This window comes from Lates calcarifer, linkage group LG2 (genome assembly GCF_001640805.2).
Source record: "Lates calcarifer isolate ASB-BC8 linkage group LG2, TLL_Latcal_v3, whole genome shotgun sequence".
Taxonomy (NCBI): domain Eukaryota; kingdom Metazoa; phylum Chordata; class Actinopteri; family Centropomidae; genus Lates; species Lates calcarifer.
In genome coordinates this window covers 23,994,158-24,013,267 of record NC_066834.1, presented here as the reverse complement: position 1 = coordinate 24,013,267, position 19,110 = coordinate 23,994,158, and the positions used below count along the sequence as shown (strand labels likewise).

General features: G+C 39.4%; 2 protein-coding genes across 2 annotated transcripts; both read right to left on the bottom strand.

Moving 5' to 3' along the window:
* Positions 1-478: 478 nt before the first annotated feature.
* bcl2l10 (BCL2 like 10) lies at positions 479-4,673 on the bottom strand. The gene is made up of 3 exons (XM_018667010.2): positions 4,534-4,673; positions 2,996-3,451; positions 479-1,493 (listed from the first exon to the last, which is right to left on the bottom strand). Exons 2-3 carry the CDS (start codon positions 3,446-3,448, stop codon positions 1,371-1,373), a joined length of 576 nt encoding a protein of 191 aa, XP_018522526.1. The 5' UTR covers positions 3,449-3,451; positions 4,534-4,673; the 3' UTR covers positions 479-1,370.
* Positions 4,674-7,291: 2,618 nt separating this feature from the next.
* Positions 7,292-15,835, bottom strand: gnb5b (guanine nucleotide binding protein (G protein), beta 5b). The gene is made up of 11 exons (XM_018666820.2): positions 15,517-15,835; positions 14,412-14,548; positions 14,223-14,264; positions 12,973-13,049; positions 12,624-12,756; positions 10,084-10,227; positions 9,712-9,803; positions 9,030-9,078; positions 8,725-8,821; positions 8,312-8,478; positions 7,292-7,904 (listed from the first exon to the last, which is right to left on the bottom strand). Exons 1-11 carry the CDS (start codon positions 15,626-15,628, stop codon positions 7,893-7,895), a joined length of 1,062 nt encoding a protein of 353 aa, XP_018522336.2. The 5' UTR covers positions 15,629-15,835; the 3' UTR covers positions 7,292-7,892.
* Positions 15,836-19,110: the final 3,275 nt, after the last annotated feature.

The window sequence follows — 19,110 nt, the reverse complement described above, 5'->3', positions numbered from 1 at the left end:
GTAAGAGTTTAATAAAATAAAAAATACATTTTAATTATATGAGAGAGATAGATAGATAGATAGATAGATAGATAGATAGAGTAGTGCATAATAAACATGTAATCCCCATAAAATGCGTGTATAAAATATGCTGTCACCTCCAGTGCTACTGATTGTTTTGTTGGTGAGGTTGTTTGATTCTTATTAACTCAGCCACCATCAAAATAGGTTCTTAATTTTTTTCTTTTATCTGCCATTCCTTTAGCCTTGTGATGTTTTGTGAATACAGCTCCTGTTGTGTAACTCGAGCACTGCGTCAGTGCAGCACAGAGACAGACAGCAGAACATATCTTATTTATGACAGTATGTCTGCACGTCAAAGGAGGGAGAATTGTTCAAAATTCATGCACCACTACACACTATTGACCTGCTGCATAGACATTTAGTGGATATCATCATGGTGGTGCAGTAGTTCACACTGAAAAAACCACACAGAACATCACCGCACTCAATCACAAGAATCACAAACTCCGTGATTGCTTTTTTTTTTTTTTATTACAAAGACAGTGACAAATAAATAGAACAAAACAATGTAAAAATATAATGTTTAAGAGATCTGTGAGGGGAAATGCAACTGCTTGTTCTAATATCAATGTGTTTAAATTCAGATTGGTCCCTGGTTTGGTAAATTGATTTATATCATAGCACCGTTGTGCGGTCGTCAGCACTGACATCAGCCCCGTTGACCATGTAAGTAAATCAGACATTTCACATGAATGTAGGACAGACTTAAAAACAATGAAATAACTGAATTAGCTGTGGATCAGTTAGAAAAGGGCCACTGCTTTACAGTTTCATTTCATATAAATATAATATATTAATTTATACATTGTACACTAGAATGGTTCTATATCACATACACAACTCAGGTAAACACGTGAATGAAAGGCAGCTGACAATTTAAAAAAAAAAAAAAAAACAACCAAAAGCTGTGGGAAAATTGGAATTAAAGAGGTTTTTTAGCTGCACAGTTGAAAACACAAACTGGGAGAGCAAGGAGATTCTGTGTATAAACCTGTGCTTTAGCAATTAACCTTTTGAAAATATGCAAACTGATGTCACTTACTCCAAAATGTATGAAGGCATTGAGATCATTTTTACAATCTTAAAAGGAGCAAGTGACAAAATGTCAGTATTAATAAGTGTGTGTGTGTGTGTGTGTGGGTGGGGGGTATGTGCAAACATTCTGTTGATGACTTGATATCACAACCCTGAATTCACTACAGATTAAGCCTGTTGCAGCATTGATGTTAAAATTCACACACCTACTTAATTGTGACAAATGAAATGAGAACATGGACGAGGACGCTTTAAGGACGTAGAAGTCTGAGCTAGCGCACCATGAGGAAGGTGAGTCCAGCCAGGCCCACGCCAGCAGCGGCAACAAGCACCGTCTTCATCGACGAGTCGTGGTTCACCTCTCTGGCGGCATGAGAGAACTTACAGAACCCCTCCTGCAGGAAAGAAAAAAAAAACAACAGGTTAGGCTGAGAGCATAAAACTTTGTTTACTACCAATAAAGAATATTTATCTGCTATTTTCAGTTTTCCCCATTTACTTTGGGTTTTATAGAATAAAAGAGAAAGTATTAGCTGCCAAAATGTCTTCCAACTAACAGTGGCTTAGCTGACGGCTGGTGGCAATTATACAAAATATTTTGGAAAATATGTCACAGTCACTGACAGCCCCGAGTTTCCTCCACTAACATGGAAAAACATTTGGACTGAGGATGCTGCTGATATCAGCAACTGTTAAAATATTTTAACAGCACTGCAGTTCTTCAAAGTTAAAAAAAAAGACAAACAAGAACACTGTCAAAGTGCCAACTTCTTTCCTATAGAGAAATTGCACAAGTGTTTGTAGGTATTATACAGAAAGTGCAGATGAAGTTGTTCAAATTCATAAAAACTGGGCAGTCAGATGCTGTACAGCCCCCACAGCAACTGTATTTTCTCCATGTTTTCAGATCGAAACCACTCATTCGACCAGTAGGTGCACCTGCTCTCTGCTCCAGGTGCTCTCGCTGTTTTACAGCTGCTTGTTTTTCTAGTCATACCACGCTAACTTTCAATATGGCTAATGCCAAATTCAACACAACTGAAGCTTTGACTGTTACTACAAAGTCCATCTGGCTGAGCTGGTTATGCGTCTGTTGAAACCAGCTGCCAGCTGAAGAAAGGAGGGGTGAGTGTGTGTGTGTGTTTACGTGGATGTTTGGGAGGGGGGCCAGGGCGAGCCCATTCACAAAAGCAGACATTCAATGTAGGCATGTTCATTTTGGTGAGGCCTCTGGGCCTGTAGGCTACCCAGAGTCCATCATAACTATCCCTTAAAGTTTTTTCCAGTAAATAAGCCACACAGAGAAGGTTTAAAATTATCTTTGACCTTTTGATTTCTAGTGGCTAAACAAGCCTTTATTCCAATACTGCCTGACAGCACAGCTTTTGTCTAACCAATACAAAGAGCCCTGATAACATAAACCCCAGCAGTGTTTGATGGAGGCCCTGACTTAACGCTGTTGAGGTCTGTCTTGTTGGAGCACACATTCCTCAGAATCTGGCCTATTGCTACTCTGCAATTCCTATAATCAGAGCAGCCACATGAGACGTCTGAATGCTCGTCTCATTGGCAAACAATAAAGTAAAAAAGGCTGCATCTAAACTAAGCCCTGGCTGTATTTTAAGCCACGTTTTACACCAGGATCTAAAAATACGTACTTAAGCAGGAAACCAACATGATGGTATCACACTAGGTGGTTTCCAATACTAGCCAAGAACATCACTTTCACTATTTAGTCTTACTGGATTTTTTTCAGTTCCATTTAAAACTGTCTTACTGCCTGAAGTTGTGCTTAAAATACCTTGCTTATCTAAAGTGTTTGTGTTGACTCCATCAGCTCTGTAGTATCAGTTGTATAATCAATCAGCTTCAGAGCAGACATGTTGTTACAACTTACCCATCCATCATTCTCCAGCAGCCAGTCTTTCTTCTCCTCTCCAAGGTAATCAGCTATGGTCTCCGCCAGTTCCCTGCAGTTTCCGGGCTCCTGTCCCAGTTCCTGCCCCTGCCTGGGGTCCAGCCCCAGCCTCTGCTCCTGCAGCTGTCTGGCCAGCACCCCAGTAAAGGTGAAAAGGGAAACAACCCTCCCCCAGTTCAAGCGTCCGTCTCCCACCAGCTCCTCCATCACCTTCCTGAGGCTAGAGCAGGGGTCCGGCCCGCACTGCCTCAGCAGGGTCTGAGCAAGGGAGTGGAAACGAGCCTGGTGCTGTGTCTCCATGTCCTGGGCAATGCGTCTCATGGCAGCGGCTGACTCGCTGGGAGGTGGAGGGGCTGGCCCTGGGCTTGTGCAGCAAAGGCACAGGTAGTCCTCTGCCAGAACCAGGGTCTCTTTCCACAGCCCGCATGACATTTTCTACAAGGGGGGAAAAAAACATCAAATTCAATTAATAACATAATAGGCTGCTACAAAGAACAGCAAATAAGGCTTGTTGGTGGACTGGGAACAAAGAATAAGCAATTTAGGGCTGCAACCAACAATTATTTTTATTGTGAATGAATCTGACAGCTAGTTATCCATTTCTGTGAAACTATGACAAATGCTACTCATCATTTTTTAGAGCCCAAGCTGGCACCTTCAAACTCCTCATTTGTCAGAATATTTAATTTACAATTATAAAATATATAATAGGAAAACTGTCACAGGTGTGGCATTTTATTATTCCCTTGAAAATTGGACTTTTAAACCATTTATATCAGCCGGCAAACTGTCTCAGCATTAAAACCAATGAGCACATCCTGCAGTTTTCAGTGTGACACATTTAGCTCTGCCTTGTTCTCAGTTAGCGCCAGCCTTTCTTATTCTTTCATTAACGCCGGCTAATTTCAGTGTTTTGTTTGGTAAAACAACAAAACCGTGTAAAACTCGGTTGTAAAGACTTGTCCCTGAATCGGTAACTGTTGCTTGAGTTTTCCTCTAAGTGTCCAAACCAGAAACTTGACGAGGTATGTTTTTGATAAGTGTTTTAACTTTCGACAGCTAACAGCACCGCTAGCATCATGAACCGCACAGAATGTCGCTTGTGTTAACGTTCTCACTAACTGAAGCCGGACGATGCTGTGGGCTAAAAACAGCTATATTAACTTAGCAGCGAGACTAAACAAGAAGATATAAATAGCACTGTAGCTTGAGGGTTGCATAACGTTAATTATCCGTGTATTAAGAGGTGGATTTGACTGACTGGCCGGCTCCCTCTCCTCCGCCTCTACCCTGAGAAGCGTTGATCTGTCACCAGAGTAATGGAGGACACAAAGGACCACATTCACACAGGCTGCGGCGAAACAGCTCAACTACCGGAGCCATATCGACGCTTTAAATCCCCTTTTCACACCGTTACATAAACACCTTTGCTCGGCCAGTGTATAGTATTTCAAAATGACACACATAAAGATAGATAAAACACATTTTCCCGTGCGTTTTAGTAACAAAAAGCTTACCCTCCCAGCGATATCAGACTGCTCTCTGCACGTACGGACGGGCGGAAGGAGAACCTCGGCGCACTCACAGTCAGTTTCCCTTCAGCTGCTAGCCGCACGTTTATCACCAGACTCCGCCTCCGCCTGTACTTATAACCGCACTGACGCCTGCGAAAAAAAACCCCGCAAAAGTCCCGTTATAAGAAGAAAATGATACGGCCAACGCTTCCACTGGAAAGCGAAAAAACGTGAAACACTATCATCGACACTGTTTACACCGGAACAATACCTGTATTATAGAGCCGTATTATTGAGTTTTAATGTATTCATCTGTTAGTATAGGCCTGAATAAAGTGTCAGTGCGCATTGAACGCATCTTTAAAAAAAATACTGCAATTGCATGACTTTATTGGGAAATGATCAATAGAGCCAAATATCCATGGTTATGGTGGAAAGGTGCGATTGGTCGATTAGTCAACCAATTAAATTAACTGAAGTATTTCTTTAAACTTTATTTTTTATTTTTTGACATTAAAAAAACAGACAACAGGCATGGCCAGTAAAGGTATTGTGAAATCCTTGGCTTTGTGTAAAACTGGAGATGAAAAGAAGCTGGGTCACGTTGCAGTTCCAAGGTCTTCAGATCTTTTATATCCATGATTGTCTTTGTAAAAGTTAAAGTTATAATAGTAAAAATGAAGTTATGACCCATAACTGTGATTCATGATCAACCAGGGTATTTTTAAGGAGGGAGGTGTATTCCACTTAACCTAAAGTCCACGTTGTCTGTGTTAGCACAGAGGAAAATAAAACAAGATTTAGTACTGAAGTAATTTTTAAAGCAAAACAGGTCCATTGGTGTTTAAGATATCACCTTGGGCTCTAGAGATGTAGTTTTACACAATTTTGCAGTCTTCGTGATGAAACACTTTCACACCTGTCCTGGTAAATTCGTCATGGGACTAATTGTATGTCTAAATTTGTTTCACCATAGCTCTGAAAAGCCTGGGGGAGTAAGTGTGTGGTTTTACAATTTGGTTTCATTCATCACAAAACGGCTTCATTCCTCTCTCACTATGTGTACGCCGTCACAATCTGTAAAATGAGGAAGTGAAAATAATAGAAAATATGTTTAAATACAGTTTGTGGATCAGATAGTTTGGTGCGTCAGGTGATACGTTTGGGTATTTTATGTGATAATTTCCCTCTGCCCTTTCATTCCTCCTGCCCTCGTTCTCCCTCTATCTTTCAGCACTCTCTCTTTACCTTGGTGTTTCCCCCTGGGTGTTTCCCTCTTTGAATTCCAGAAAATCTTTAATTTGGGCCACACTTGAAACAGAAAAAAAGAAAGAAACATGGGATACATAGATAACATAGATATGATCATCTCAAATAGAAAATTGACTGGGTTTCTCAACTCAAAATACTGATTTGCATTCCAAGTTTTTATCACAGTGGAAGGAACAAGGATGCTGCAGTTGTTGTAGCAGAGACACACAACCTCATGTTCAGTGTTGACAGGTTTTGTTGCCTTTCATCACAGTGCAGTAATGATATGAAACAGATGATGAATATTTTCAGCACTCAGGGGATTTTGATACCTAAAGTGATGATGTGTATAAGAGCTGCTGAACTTTGACCGCTGTTTTAGAAAAAATAAAGACGTGTAAGATAGAGAGATCAATAATGCTTTGTAAAAACACCTCCACACTGTCCATAAGACTATATTCCTCCACTTTGGTGAATAAAATGATAGAAAATACTTTGATCAAGTGCAGGAGAAACTGAATATTATTTTGAAGTAATTGCAGTTGTACATTAAGTATTTGTTTTCACTCAGGCTGGGAAGCTTACATGTACTAAAAGCACAATTATTTAATATCAATAAAGCAATAAAGCAATGCAGACTTTTAAATTCATTCTGCAGTGAAGGTGCATTATTGAGCAATGGCAATGTTTGACAAAATGAATGCAGACTTAGAGGAGAATATAAAAGAAAAAACAGGAGAAAAACTGATGCCAGGAACGGTAGAAAAACGCATCCAAATAACAAAAACAGACCAGCATGGTATGTGATTTTGTTTGATTTTGTTACAGTCTTTTATGGTTTGAGAGTTCATAAAAAATAATTTAAAGAGGTGATGTATCAAATGTGTTTGATTTTTTGCACAGGGTAGACACCTGCTCTTCTTGCAGTTTATTTACACGATTCCTTAAAAGAAAAAAAGAAAACAAGAAACACTACAGGACAAGAGGAGCCCTCTCTCAGTTTTGATACAGTTCAATGCCCCCTGGTGGCAGTCAGTGTAACTGAAGGAGCTATCAGTACCAGTAGCAAGGCATAGAAACACTTTCACTTCCCTGCTCTGCTCAGGTGTACTCTCACAACAACAAAAAAACTCCGGGGTTCAAACGCTCCAGTGATTCAGTCAGTTTAGTGACTCATATGGACATAATGAAAGAGTCTATTTACATTTCGCCCCAGCACAGAGTAGGAGAAATGCAAATTTCAGCCATTGGGACTGAATCTAGGTCAACCTCAGTGCTGGCAGGCTGGAGTTGAATGCAGCCTGCGTGGCACAGTCACTCCAAAAGTCTTAACATCCTGCTGTATTTTGTTTACGCAGAAACATGTCAGGTCACCTTTATCTGTTTGACCAAACAACAGATTTAAGTTTTCTTTATAGCTCCACCTGCACATGAAAGTTGAGCTGAAAGAGTAGAAAGAAAAAAAACTGTGTACTATGGGAGAACAAAAAACAATAAAATGAAATAAAAATACTTAAAATCTGATTTATTACTCTCACAAGGATTTAAGATAAACTGTTGGGGTAAAAGTAGTTTGAAATAAGAAAAAATATGAGGAGACATTTAAAGATGTCTCCCTTAGGATAATCATGACATAACCTACAACAGTAAAGACCATAATAACAGTGTGACACCTACAGCATTATTCTGGGCAGGTGTGGTTCTCTCAGGAGAGGTGACAGTAAACCAGTGTGCATATTTTACAGACAAAGACAATCAGCAGTACAGTCTGTAGGTTTACACAGCAGAGCAGATACGTGCTGCTGATCTCTACAGATTATTTTGGCTCTTTACACTGACAATTATCTCCCACTATATTAGCAACAACACTTATATTTATACAATATCAGTCGTCAGGCTATCAATAACAAATATTAGGAATCTGAACTTGATGAACCATCTGTTTAAGTGAACACCCACCCTACAGTTATGATATGATGGCATATTCTCATTCAGAGGAGACATGTTAAGTATTTGCGTTTCTGTGTGTTGACTCCAGGCAGGGACTTGCAGTGTTGGCAGTCACATAACGATAGTGCTGTCTTTGCTGGATCACAAACATCAAATGAACACTAGGCCCAAATCTGCATAAAGAGAAGTGAGTACAATGTGAAAACCCATTCAGAGTAAACCTGCAGCTACATTTGTTAGATAAATGAATTATCATCCATTAATATCTGTGGGTTATAATATAGGCCTGATGTACACCTGAATGACAGTTCCTGCTTTTATTAATGCCAGTTTAGCTTTACTGTTAAAATTTATTTTATGCTACAATCAAGTTATGGCCCGTTTGAGATCTTCACACTTGATGTTCAGATCTTTTGGACTGTATTTTTAAAATATATTACAAAAGAGGAAGGCCTACTTGGTACACTGTAAAGATTAATTTACTTTGACAGCATTTGGACTAAAAATCTTTAAGTCAAAACACATAAAACAAAAAATGAAGAACAGCTGGTGATGTCATGCTGTGTGGGGAAGCACTCACCCGTAAGGTGTTGTCCCAGGAGGCAGAGCAGAGCGCTGTGCCATCAGGTGACACTCTGACTCTGCTGATCCGGTTCTCGTGGCCAAACAAGACAGAGACACGAGTTCCCTTCAAAACATCCCACGCGTTGATGGTGTAGTCATTGTAACCAGCAAAAAGCAGGCGACCTGGAGGACACAGTAAGCACAGGGGACAAAATACATAAAAGAGGAAGTTGGGAATTTTGGAATAAGGGGAAGTAGGGAGACTCAATGAAGGACTATTCAGATCAAATTATATTTCATATTTCAGATAAACAAGAAGCCACTGACTTAGGTGGAAGTGTTTTCCTGTTAGTTCAAAAACTGGTATTTTTTGAGCCTTTTCTTGCGTCAACAGTGACTCAGCTTTTAAGCGCTTTACACACTCCTTACCACTCAGAGAGAAGTCCACAGTGGAAGCACCAAATATGATGCTGTCCTTCTGGTAGACTGCTACTTCACGGTCAGCTCGCAGATCATAAAAACGGCACTGAGAAACACCAATAAACAGGACACACAATGGTCATTTGTCAGTAGAATATTTAATCTATGAAATGTCCTCTGGTAGATAATTGTCTTATTAATATAAAAATAACTGATAATAAATAAATAAAAATAAATTCTGGTTTGACAGTATCACACGTATTGACCCAATAGATCGTCACAAACAGATAATCAGGTCATATGAAATGACTCACTGTGGCATCGTCAGAAGCAGAAGCAAATGCATCTCCGCTGGGGTAGTACCTGGACACACATGACCGAGGGTGGAATTAGATATTTTGCCGTTCCAGTGAGCTTTCTATGTGAAAGACGCTTTATTGATTTGTTGTTAGCTTATCATTTTTGAAGAACTGAGTAATTCTGCTGCATGAACAGAGCTGAAACTTGGTCTCAGTCTTACTCTAATACAGTAGATGAACAAATTCTGATTCTGAGTGATACTTAAAAATTCTCTCCTCTACCGTAATGGTTGTTTTGCACATTCAACAATTATCCATTAAAAGCTCAAATGTGAACAGTTCAATTCAATTCAATTTTATTTATATAGTGCCATATCACAACAAAAGTCATCTCAAGGCACTTTTCATATAGAGCAGGTCTAGACCATACTCTTTAAAACAGGTATTTACAGAGAGAGACCCAACAAATCCCACCATGAGCAAGCACTAGGTGACAGTGGCAAGGAAAAACTTCCTTTTAAGAGGCAGGAACCTCGAGCAGAACCGGACTCACCGAGTTTCTTCTAGACTGGTGAGTAAATAGCTGTTAATGCTATTGTTGGCTATGTAGCAATAATAAAACTTACAAATAGCTCCTTCAAAGAGGAATAAGTGAAAACATGGTGGGCTGTTGTTTTTATAAGGGGGGTGAACTCACTTTACACAGTTGATGTCAGACTCGTGGCTTTCAAAAGACTGAATGTTCTGTCCAGAGCGCATGTCCCACACATTGGCCTTCTTATCACAGCCCTGATAACAAACACACACATACACACACACACACACACACACACACACACACACACACACACACACACACACACACACACACACACACAAGACAAGATACAGGGATTATTGTTGTTTTGTTCAAATGCATTTCCTTCAAAGTGTCAGTGTTTCATGAAAACTCAAAGCCAAATCCAAAGGGAATCATGAGTTTTGGAGTTTCCACATGACCACATGAATTACAATCAGGCAAATACACACATTCTCTCTCTGTCTCTCTCTCTCTCTCTCTCTTCCTCACCCCAGAGACAAAAGTGTTTCCAGTTTCAGATGGGGCGAGGTCCAGGGACAAGACATCAGCTGTATGACCATGGAAACTCTGCAGCAGCTGCCCACTCTCCACATCCCACAAGGCACATGTGCCGTCACCACTGCAGGTCAGGAGCTAACAGACACATATATACATACACAAAGCAATCAGCATAATGAAAACATACAGCTTATTTTAAAAATGAAGTGTACTTCATCTCATCCTGAAACTTTAAAAACACAGGAGTGTAATTTACTGAGGGAGCTGTGGACACCGGCATACAGCTTAAAAACTTGTAAACAAACACTGGCAGCCTTGGTATGCCAGTCTAGTGGAAACCAGAGAGGAGGAAGTGCAATCACAGAGGGACTTTGATGGGTAAATTCTGTTTTCTGATGGAAACTCCACAGTGACTGGGCTAAAGGGTAAAAACAGGCTAAAATGGATTTGATATGGCACCACTGGTGGTCATAGAAAGAACAAATATAAAAAAGGTTACTACAAAAACACAAAAAATAAAACTACAGTATTTGATTTTTTTCAAGCAAAGTAAGAGCATATATTTTGATGGAGATTAAATCAATGAGTTATTTGTTCTCTGTTTTGCACTATATGTGACTCTGACTGAAGTGAGAAATGAAACAGTCCCAGAATAAAAATGGAAATTACTGACTTCATGGAATAATGTTTGGAGAAAGCAAGGAGAACAAAACTATATTGTGATTGTATATACTTATAAAAAAAAAAAAACAGACAACAAAAGTCAACATCTCCTCACTAACACATAAAACTCTCACTGTGTGTCACGTATCCACGTACAAGCAAGCGTACAAAATGCCAAAATGTCAGCAATTCCTCTGATGGAAACAGATTATGAGCACTTAGAGACACATGCAGACATCAGAGATCCCTGCTGGCTGGTGGATTAGAGAGCTCCTGCTGGATGACCTCAGGCACAAAAACACACCACATCCTGCCTGCGCTGAGAGGTAGCTCCAGTTTCAACATGAATGCAATTATCAGTGAACCACAATTACTGACACACAGAGATGGAAACCTCATTGATCTGACAGAGACAAGCCCAATCAGTCAGATTTTTGCCACCTGCATGTTGCCCATATATTAAATACTTGCAGGGGGTTCCTTGACTTACCCCACATGAAAATATCTTTAATCAGTGACAGTGCACTGCTTTAACGTTGCTCTCAGCTGAACAACCCAAGACTGTACTCCTGTTAGCAGATTTTAAGGCTGGCTGAAAATGTGGGGTCTTTTATGCACTTGTGCTGTAAAATGAATAGTAAACACTCTCTCCCGGTCGTCAGTGTGGTCCAGAGTTTTGTGCTTCACAGTCTATTTTGTTGGTATAAAGGCTGCGAGCGTGACAGTGTGCTCATGTGCGTGAATGTGTCTTTGTGCATGAGATGTGGTATGAGAGAGGACACGTGTGAAAGAAAGGAAGAAAACATGCATGTGTGTGTCTGTGTGTTAAATGTTCTGCCCTCAGGTCAGTGTGCTCCACTCTTTCTTAGATAAAAGCCACTCAGTGTCTATTAATACACATACAGGATAGAGAATAGAGGATAGAGCCCCCCCCATTTCCCCTCTCCTCCTACACCCTGTCCTCCTCTTACCTCCCGCCCCATTGTGCTCTTCTGCCTCACTTAGGGCCAGAGCAGAGTAAATTATTAAAGCCAGATATCTCAGGCTGTTTCCTGCGTATACTCCCTTTGATTCTGTCCCCTACCTCCCTTCTCTACTGATGAGGAGTCACAAACCAACCAATAAATAAATAACAAAAATTGTGATCAAAACTTATGATAATTGGATGAAGTATAGAGACAGACAAAGACATGTAAGAGAGTGCATATTAGATTCATTAATGTGACTGAAACAATAATCCTGATAAATAGTATTTGAAATATATCAACAAAATACAAATATTCTGTCACATTTTTAAGCTTATTTTAATGTCGTTCAGTTTCTTTGGATGATTGACAGCAGAGAATTATAAGACCAGCTAACAGCTAGGAGACTCGTTGGTCTAGGGGTATGATTCTTGCGTTGGGCGCAAGAAGTCCTGGGTTCAAATCCTGGATGAGCCCTTCCTCTCACTAAATCAATTAACATTGACAGGACTGTTTGGCTCTCTTGGTTTTAGTGTGATGTCTGGTTTTGTAGCTGAAGCTCATCCTATTGCACAGACTGTAAGCTGAGAGAAGAGCAAAATATGGCAGTGTAAATATTGTAGATCTCAAAATATTCAGAGTAAACTAGTAGGATAAACAAACCATGGAAAACATTCAATTGCAATTTGTCAGCAGCCACCCTCTCCAAACAACACCAAATCCTTCCCTGCCATAATTCTCAGAATCAAGTGTTTTATCTAGAAATCTTACAAATACCTGCACTGTTTCCAAATGTGTTCAGAATCCCTGCTCAGAGCAGGTGGAAGAATGCATTTAAGCAAAAGATTCCAACCAGGTCACATATATTATATGTTTCTCACAGGGCATTAAACTGGTGCTCACCTGCATGTCAGAGTTGGTGAAGGTGCATCCCGATACGTAGTTGGTGTGCATGGCGACCGACTTCTTCTTTGCGGCCAAGTTCTCGGTTTTGTCCAGTGACAGCGGGACCACTGAGCACTTGTTATCCAGTCCACTTTAGGAGGAAACACAAAACATTAAAAATTAAAGATCTGATTTAGTGCCACTGAGCAATAACAGTAGCAGTCAGAGACTCTAGAAAATATTTGATTTCTTTCATAACAGTACAAACTTGGTAGTAAAACTTCCAAACAGATTATTTCACATAAGAGTGAAGTTGTTGATATTTGATTATCGGAAAGAAAACCAATCAAAAACACTCTCTACTCACCCACATGCCACAGCACAGCCTGAGGGAGCATAAGCACATGCCATCACCCATGTACATGGCAGGGTAATCCCATGCTCCTGCAACACACAAATACACACACACACACACACACACACACATACACACACACACAACAATACACGCACAAGAGAGAAAAACATGAACATGGTGTTTATTCTAAAATCGTCATCAGCAAGAAAATATATTCTCTTTAATAAGCAAACACAAACTATTCTTATACACACACACATACACACACACACACTCAGACAGTGGCACACAGCTGCAGTAAATCTGGATGTGTATTAATAGGGATTACGTTCAGTGTGGTTATGTCTGCTCCATCCTGGCTACCATTTAAGTGCACTCAGCCACACACTGTCATTACAGAGCACAGATGGATAGATAATCTTCAAACACATATTTCCATGTGATCATGTTGCGCCCTCTCTCAGAGGGATATATAGGAGCAAAGGATGACCCACCCACCCACTCACAACACCAGCACATATGGCGAGGAGAACATGAGTATCCAAAGCAGGTGAGGTTGCAGTGGGCAACCAGGCTCCTGGAAGTTTTACATCACTGTTTATTCAGGGATTTCCTTCTTGGATGGACATGAAAGTCAACCATTTGATCTATGATAAGTGACTTTATTGAAGTAGAAATCTAGAAAAGCTTCAGGTGTGCTTGCAAAACATCAGGATATTAGTCAACTGAGAGTCCAGTTGAGTTGTTGTCCGCACAGCAAATGCTCAGTAAAATGTATTTTTGGAGTATGGATCGTTATGGATCAGTTTAGTGTTTTGTTGATAATTCAGATTTCCTGTCCCTGCGCACTAAAGTAATGACTAAACTGATGGAGAGATGTGATATGAAGGTGAAACAAAAATAATGGATGAACATCATATGAATAAAATATTATTTAATTGTGTGTTTCTGATTTGCATGCTGCAGTTAATGTTAAAAGAAAACTTTTAAATAAAAATTCACCATGGTTAAAGATAAAAATAAACATCAGCAGTGTTCCCTCTCACTGCTCCTCTCTTTGGGTGCTGTCATCGTGGTAACACCCTGCTCCAAAATTGAATGTACATAAAGAGATTCTTTTGTACATTTTATACTTTAACCCATTCCCCAAAATAATTTTTGAAGTCCTTTTTTCCTTCATAAGAATCTAAAACCTTTGGTTATCACCCCCTAATTTATTACTAAAAGGGATTTCTACAGTCGCACAGACTTCTACTCACCTTATTGAGAGTGAATGCATCCCAGACTATCACTTTTCCATCCTAAATTAGAGAGAAAATGAGCATTACATAAGAACATAATAAATATCATGTACTGTAAACTTTCACAAATATATGAATTAATACTAATAATAAAACACTATATCTTTCCTAATATACTGTATCACACCTGTATGTGTGTGCATGTACCTGTGAAGAGCTGACCAGACGACGTCGGTCTTTGCACCAGTCCATACAGAGCACCTTGTTCCCATGACCCTTCAGCACACGTCTGGTCTTTACGGAGAGAGCTCCCAGCACCTCAGTCTTCTCAGCTACCTGGTGCACTGAGGCACACACACACACACACACACACACACACACACACACACACACACACAGACACCCGTACATGTTGAGATTGGGTAGAAGACAGTAAAATACAGTTTTATCAGCAGAATTTACTTAAGGTGGCAAAATTACTACTGATTATGTAGAATGTCTCCTTTCAGAATCAGACATATCACTGCTAAAAAAAATAGATGTTATATAAACAGAATATCATGTCAGATGCATTAAAATACAGACAGAAGTCTTTATCTGCAATGTAATTACTGATTGAAAGGACCAGAGACACAAAACCACAAAGACACAAAACCACCACAGGGATGTAAAGCAACCACAAAGAGATGCAAAGTGACTGAAAACTGACACAAAACAGCCACAAAGAGACACAACATTTTAATCCACAGTTTACTGGGTTATTTCCCACAGCTGGTGGCAGTGCAGGTCGGTTATTAAATATATTAGACTACCGCTCAGTAAGTCACATGAGCAAAGATGTTGGATGCTTGAAAAATAAAGATGTACTGTAGCATTAAATAATAAACCGGACTGCCTTTATTTTAGCCTGTGAAAAAGCCTATCACCAGCGAGACAGATAGAGACTCATCATAACCTGATACACTCAGGTGAAACTGACGCTCAGTGTAGAATTAAGTCGGTTTTGTAGGTTTTATGAGGACATTTGAGTTGGCTGTTTACAGTCTCATCATCATCATCATCATCATCGTCACTAAACAGATCTTACAAAGACACCTGACTCTATACACTGACCACCACTGTGTGAACTAATGTCACAACAATAACAACATATGGATAAACTGTGTTGAAACGCCGGGTTAACGCTTTGCACCTGTCCAGCTTAAAGTCACTTTAAGTAAACGACTCTTTGTTTTAATAATAAAAAAAGGATGACAAGTAAACGTGTGTAGACTTAGTTACAGTTTTTTCTTCCTGTTATTTCTTCACTTACGCTCCACGTCGTTCAGCTTGCCCCGCTCCTCCTCCAGCTTCTTCTTCAGATTGTCACACTCCCTCTTCAGAGACGCCAGGGTTTCCCCTTTCTGGAGCCCCTGGCAGGCCATCTTTGAGAGGAAAACACGCGAAAAGAAAAGAAAGAGAGAGCAAAGAGGAGGGAGGGGGAGCGGAAAACACGGGAGAAAACGGGAAGAATTGAGGGAACGGAACGGTTTGTTTGACGGTTAGAGGTTTGATGAGAATGTCCTCGAGCGCGACTAGTGATGCTGCCGCGCGCTCACACTGAGCTCTGCCGCTGCGCTGCTCAGCCCCCTCCTCCCCTCTGTCCTCCCCAATGTCCTCCCTCTGTCCTCACTGTTCACAGGCACCACAGGCGCTTAGACACGCTTTAACACTGCTACAAAGACCGCATTTCCCTGCCTGGAGTTTCCAGTGAATGTAGTTGAGTTCAAATTTGTTTCCTTAAAAATCAACAACAAAACAAGTAGTTATTTTTCCTCTTTCTGTCCTATAAAGTTCTGCTGCTACTGATACTGAAGATCCCACTATTGCATTTCTTTGATTGTAGTACTTTTACCCATTGTTTTTATTTTACTAAAGTGTTTTTTTCAGGATAAGTATGGTGGTATTCAATGTTTTTCTTATTGTCAGTAAATCCCATATAAAAGCCCAAATGGATCTACTAACAAGTAGGTGTATTGTTTGATTCCTCTGTGCTATAGAGCTCCACTGTTGTCAAAAAGTGACAAAAAACACATTAGTGAGCTGCTGTATCATTACACTGGGTGATATGTTATTTCTAAGTTTGTTTGTTGTTTTTTTTTTTTGAGTCAATCCCACATTCACCATGGATGTTGCTGCACTCACCAGAGAATCAAACATGTGTTAATCTTTGTCTGAAAATAGTCTCAGAGAAATGTTTACTCCTGTCTGAGTAACTAAACTAAACTACAGCACCTGGCTGTTTTAGGAGATTATTTAGTCTTTGATTTAAAACATGATGGTGTGTATATATATATATATATACATATATATATATATATATACATATATATATATGACCTGTTTTTAAAGATGTGTCTCTTTTGTTTGACTGAATGGGCTTTGGGCTAATTATTATTTAATAATGAGTTAAATTAGTTCAATAATGACATTGCAGCATATGGATGGAAGAAAAATCTAAATCATGAACACATAGACACATCTAAAAGAGCTGAACCAGGCATTTTGGAATTATCCCCTTTCCCCTAACAAGCTGAACCATAATATTTCAAGTTGACTGGCTCAGTTTCCACCAGGAATCATTCATATCTCATCTAATATAATCATTAAATCATTAAATCTAAAAGGCAACATGACAGAGGATGCACAGTATTGTGAAACAATCGTTTGTAGCAGCAAGTTTCAGCTTCACATGCTCCAGTTGATGATGACTTTGAAACACAATCACTATTTTTTCTTGCAAAAATGGCTTCACTGACACATTTACACTCTCTGTCAACACTGTGTTTAAGGATTGTTTTTGATCTGATGATTTTGATCTAATTCTAGTAGATAACAATTGTACTTAACTGATTTGTTTGATAAAATATATCAGTTAATATTAATGTTATGTAAAATAAAGAGTGTTTTTTTCTCAATCACAGTCCATTTAGCGATCTGTTAGTGTTGTTGCTCTTCACTGCAGACAGTCACAGTCGGCGCTCTGCACTGTGGGACTGGTGTCTGGTGAGTTGTTTGACAATGAGCCACAGATTAGGAGAGGTGTCACTGGCAGGCATCTATCTCCTCTAGTGTGTGTGTGCATTTGCCTAACAGGGTTCAAGATACATTGTTTGATACAAGTGTTTAACACCCAACATAGAGAACTCCCCGTTAGATCAGCACTACGGTGTGTCCATGCAAGTTAAATGATACAGAAAAGCTTTCAGTGAAGTGATTTGTTCAGGTGTTTGGTGATGAGAAGCTGAAAGGAAAAAACATCACGCACCATTTCCACACAGAAGGAGCAGTAGTTGATGGGCTCGTTCTTAATGTAGATGTTCATCAGAGGACTGGCTTTACTGCAGCTGTCGCAGGGGCCAAAAGTGACAGCCACGAACGTCTGGTCACACATGGCTGCAGATGATCACCAACACACCTGTGGAAAACACACACACAAATATAAATATCAAGTCTCTTATCTTAACTACAGGAAGGAGATCTTTTGATTTCTGTGCTGGGTTGTGACCATTTAGTCTGTGTGTGTGTGTGTGTGTGTATCTGTGAGTGTGGCCTGGGAGATAAGTAGTTGGTAATCTACTCCAACCTGATCCTTCTCTGAGCTCCAGAGAAGTGCAGCACAGCTATTCTGGGAGCTGCACACATGATAAACACTTGAGGATGGCCAATTACCACACAAATCTACATTTTATCAGTGCACATGTACTGTCCTTTTATCTGACACAGCAACCAGTTTTCTAGCTGTAATTTTAAACTGATATATCTTACAAAACCCAATAATGTCATAACATGCAGGTTAAATGTAGCTACATGATCAGAAAGTATGTAGAATATGGAATATGATAATGTGATATAATGTGATTATATTATCACTGTCAAATACAGGTATTTAATTAAAAGGGTTTTTTTTTTTAATCTCAAGCCATTTACTGTAAACTCTAGTTACATTTACACAACCCATTCCATAACCTAAACCCACACGTGAACACAAAATGCACCAGCATCAGTGAGCGCAATGATAATATTCCCACAAATAGCAGCATATAACAACAAAAAATAAAGATTAATAATAAATCTTACCTCACAAGAGAAGTTTCTTTCTCCCTCTGTTCAGCAGGTGTTTGTCCCTGGAGAACTAAGTTGAGTTTTTCCAGTGAAGAGGATTGTCAGCGAGGGACAGAGAGGGAACTGTAAGCTTCTTAGTAAAGTGTTTAAGCTGCGACTCTGCTCTGCTTTTACCTCCATGCTTCATACTGTACATCCCTGCTGGGACTGGAAAGTTACAGTTACAGCCTAATCCAATGGTAGTGATTGAAAATGTAAAACTCCTGTAGATTCCCCTCAACAACATGGTGTAATATTCATTCAGTACAGTTCATTACAACCTCATCTTTGTTGAAACGGAGAGGGATAATTCGTGAAATCTGAATTGTGCTGTCAGGTTCCATACTGGAAAAAAAAACAAAACAACAACAACAACAAAAAAAACCCCCAACATATGCTATCTCCGATACAAGTCAATATTGCAGATCCAATTTATTTAAAATGGAAGACCACAAGTGTAATGGAAATAGTAGAGAATTTCATTAATTAATAACTAATTGAACAATAGAAATTAACTTTTAAAATCCTGAATTCCATTATTTATTTATGAATCCATTAATGTAATTCTAAATAATGCATTTATTGACTGATTTATGTTGTTTCTGTAAATCCTGTTTAAATTAAATCTACCGATGGGTTAATATTTAATTTGTGAGTTCTTTTTATAATTCATATTTTTTATTGCTCATTAAAATATCAAATATAGAATTACTCGTAACTTAATACGTTAATTTATATATTAATAAATTCATTTGTAAACAAA

What these genes read in the sequence shown, in the direction of transcription:
- bcl2l10 (XM_018667010.2), bottom strand. Translation starts at nt 3,448, where the DNA reads ATGTCATGCGGGCTGTGGAAAGAGACCCTGGTTCTGGCAGAGGACTAC. An exon ending in TGCTGGAGAATGATGGATGG is followed by an intron (nt 1,494 to 2,995) that starts GTAAGTTGTAAC and finishes TCTTTCCTGCAG; the next exon opens with GAGGGGTTCTGTAAGTTCTC.
- gnb5b (XM_018666820.2), bottom strand. Translation starts at nt 15,628, where the DNA reads ATGGCCTGCCAGGGGCTCCAGAAAGGGGAAACCCTGGCGTCTCTGAAG. An exon ending in CAAGCTGAACGACGTGGAGC is followed by an intron (nt 14,549 to 15,516) that starts GTAAGTGAAGAA and finishes TGTGTGCCTCAG; the next exon opens with TGCACCAGGTAGCTGAGAAG. An exon ending in TCACCAACTCTGACATGCAG is followed by an intron (nt 10,228 to 12,623) that starts GTGAGCACCAGT and finishes TGTGTCTGTTAG; the next exon opens with CTCCTGACCTGCAGTGGTGA.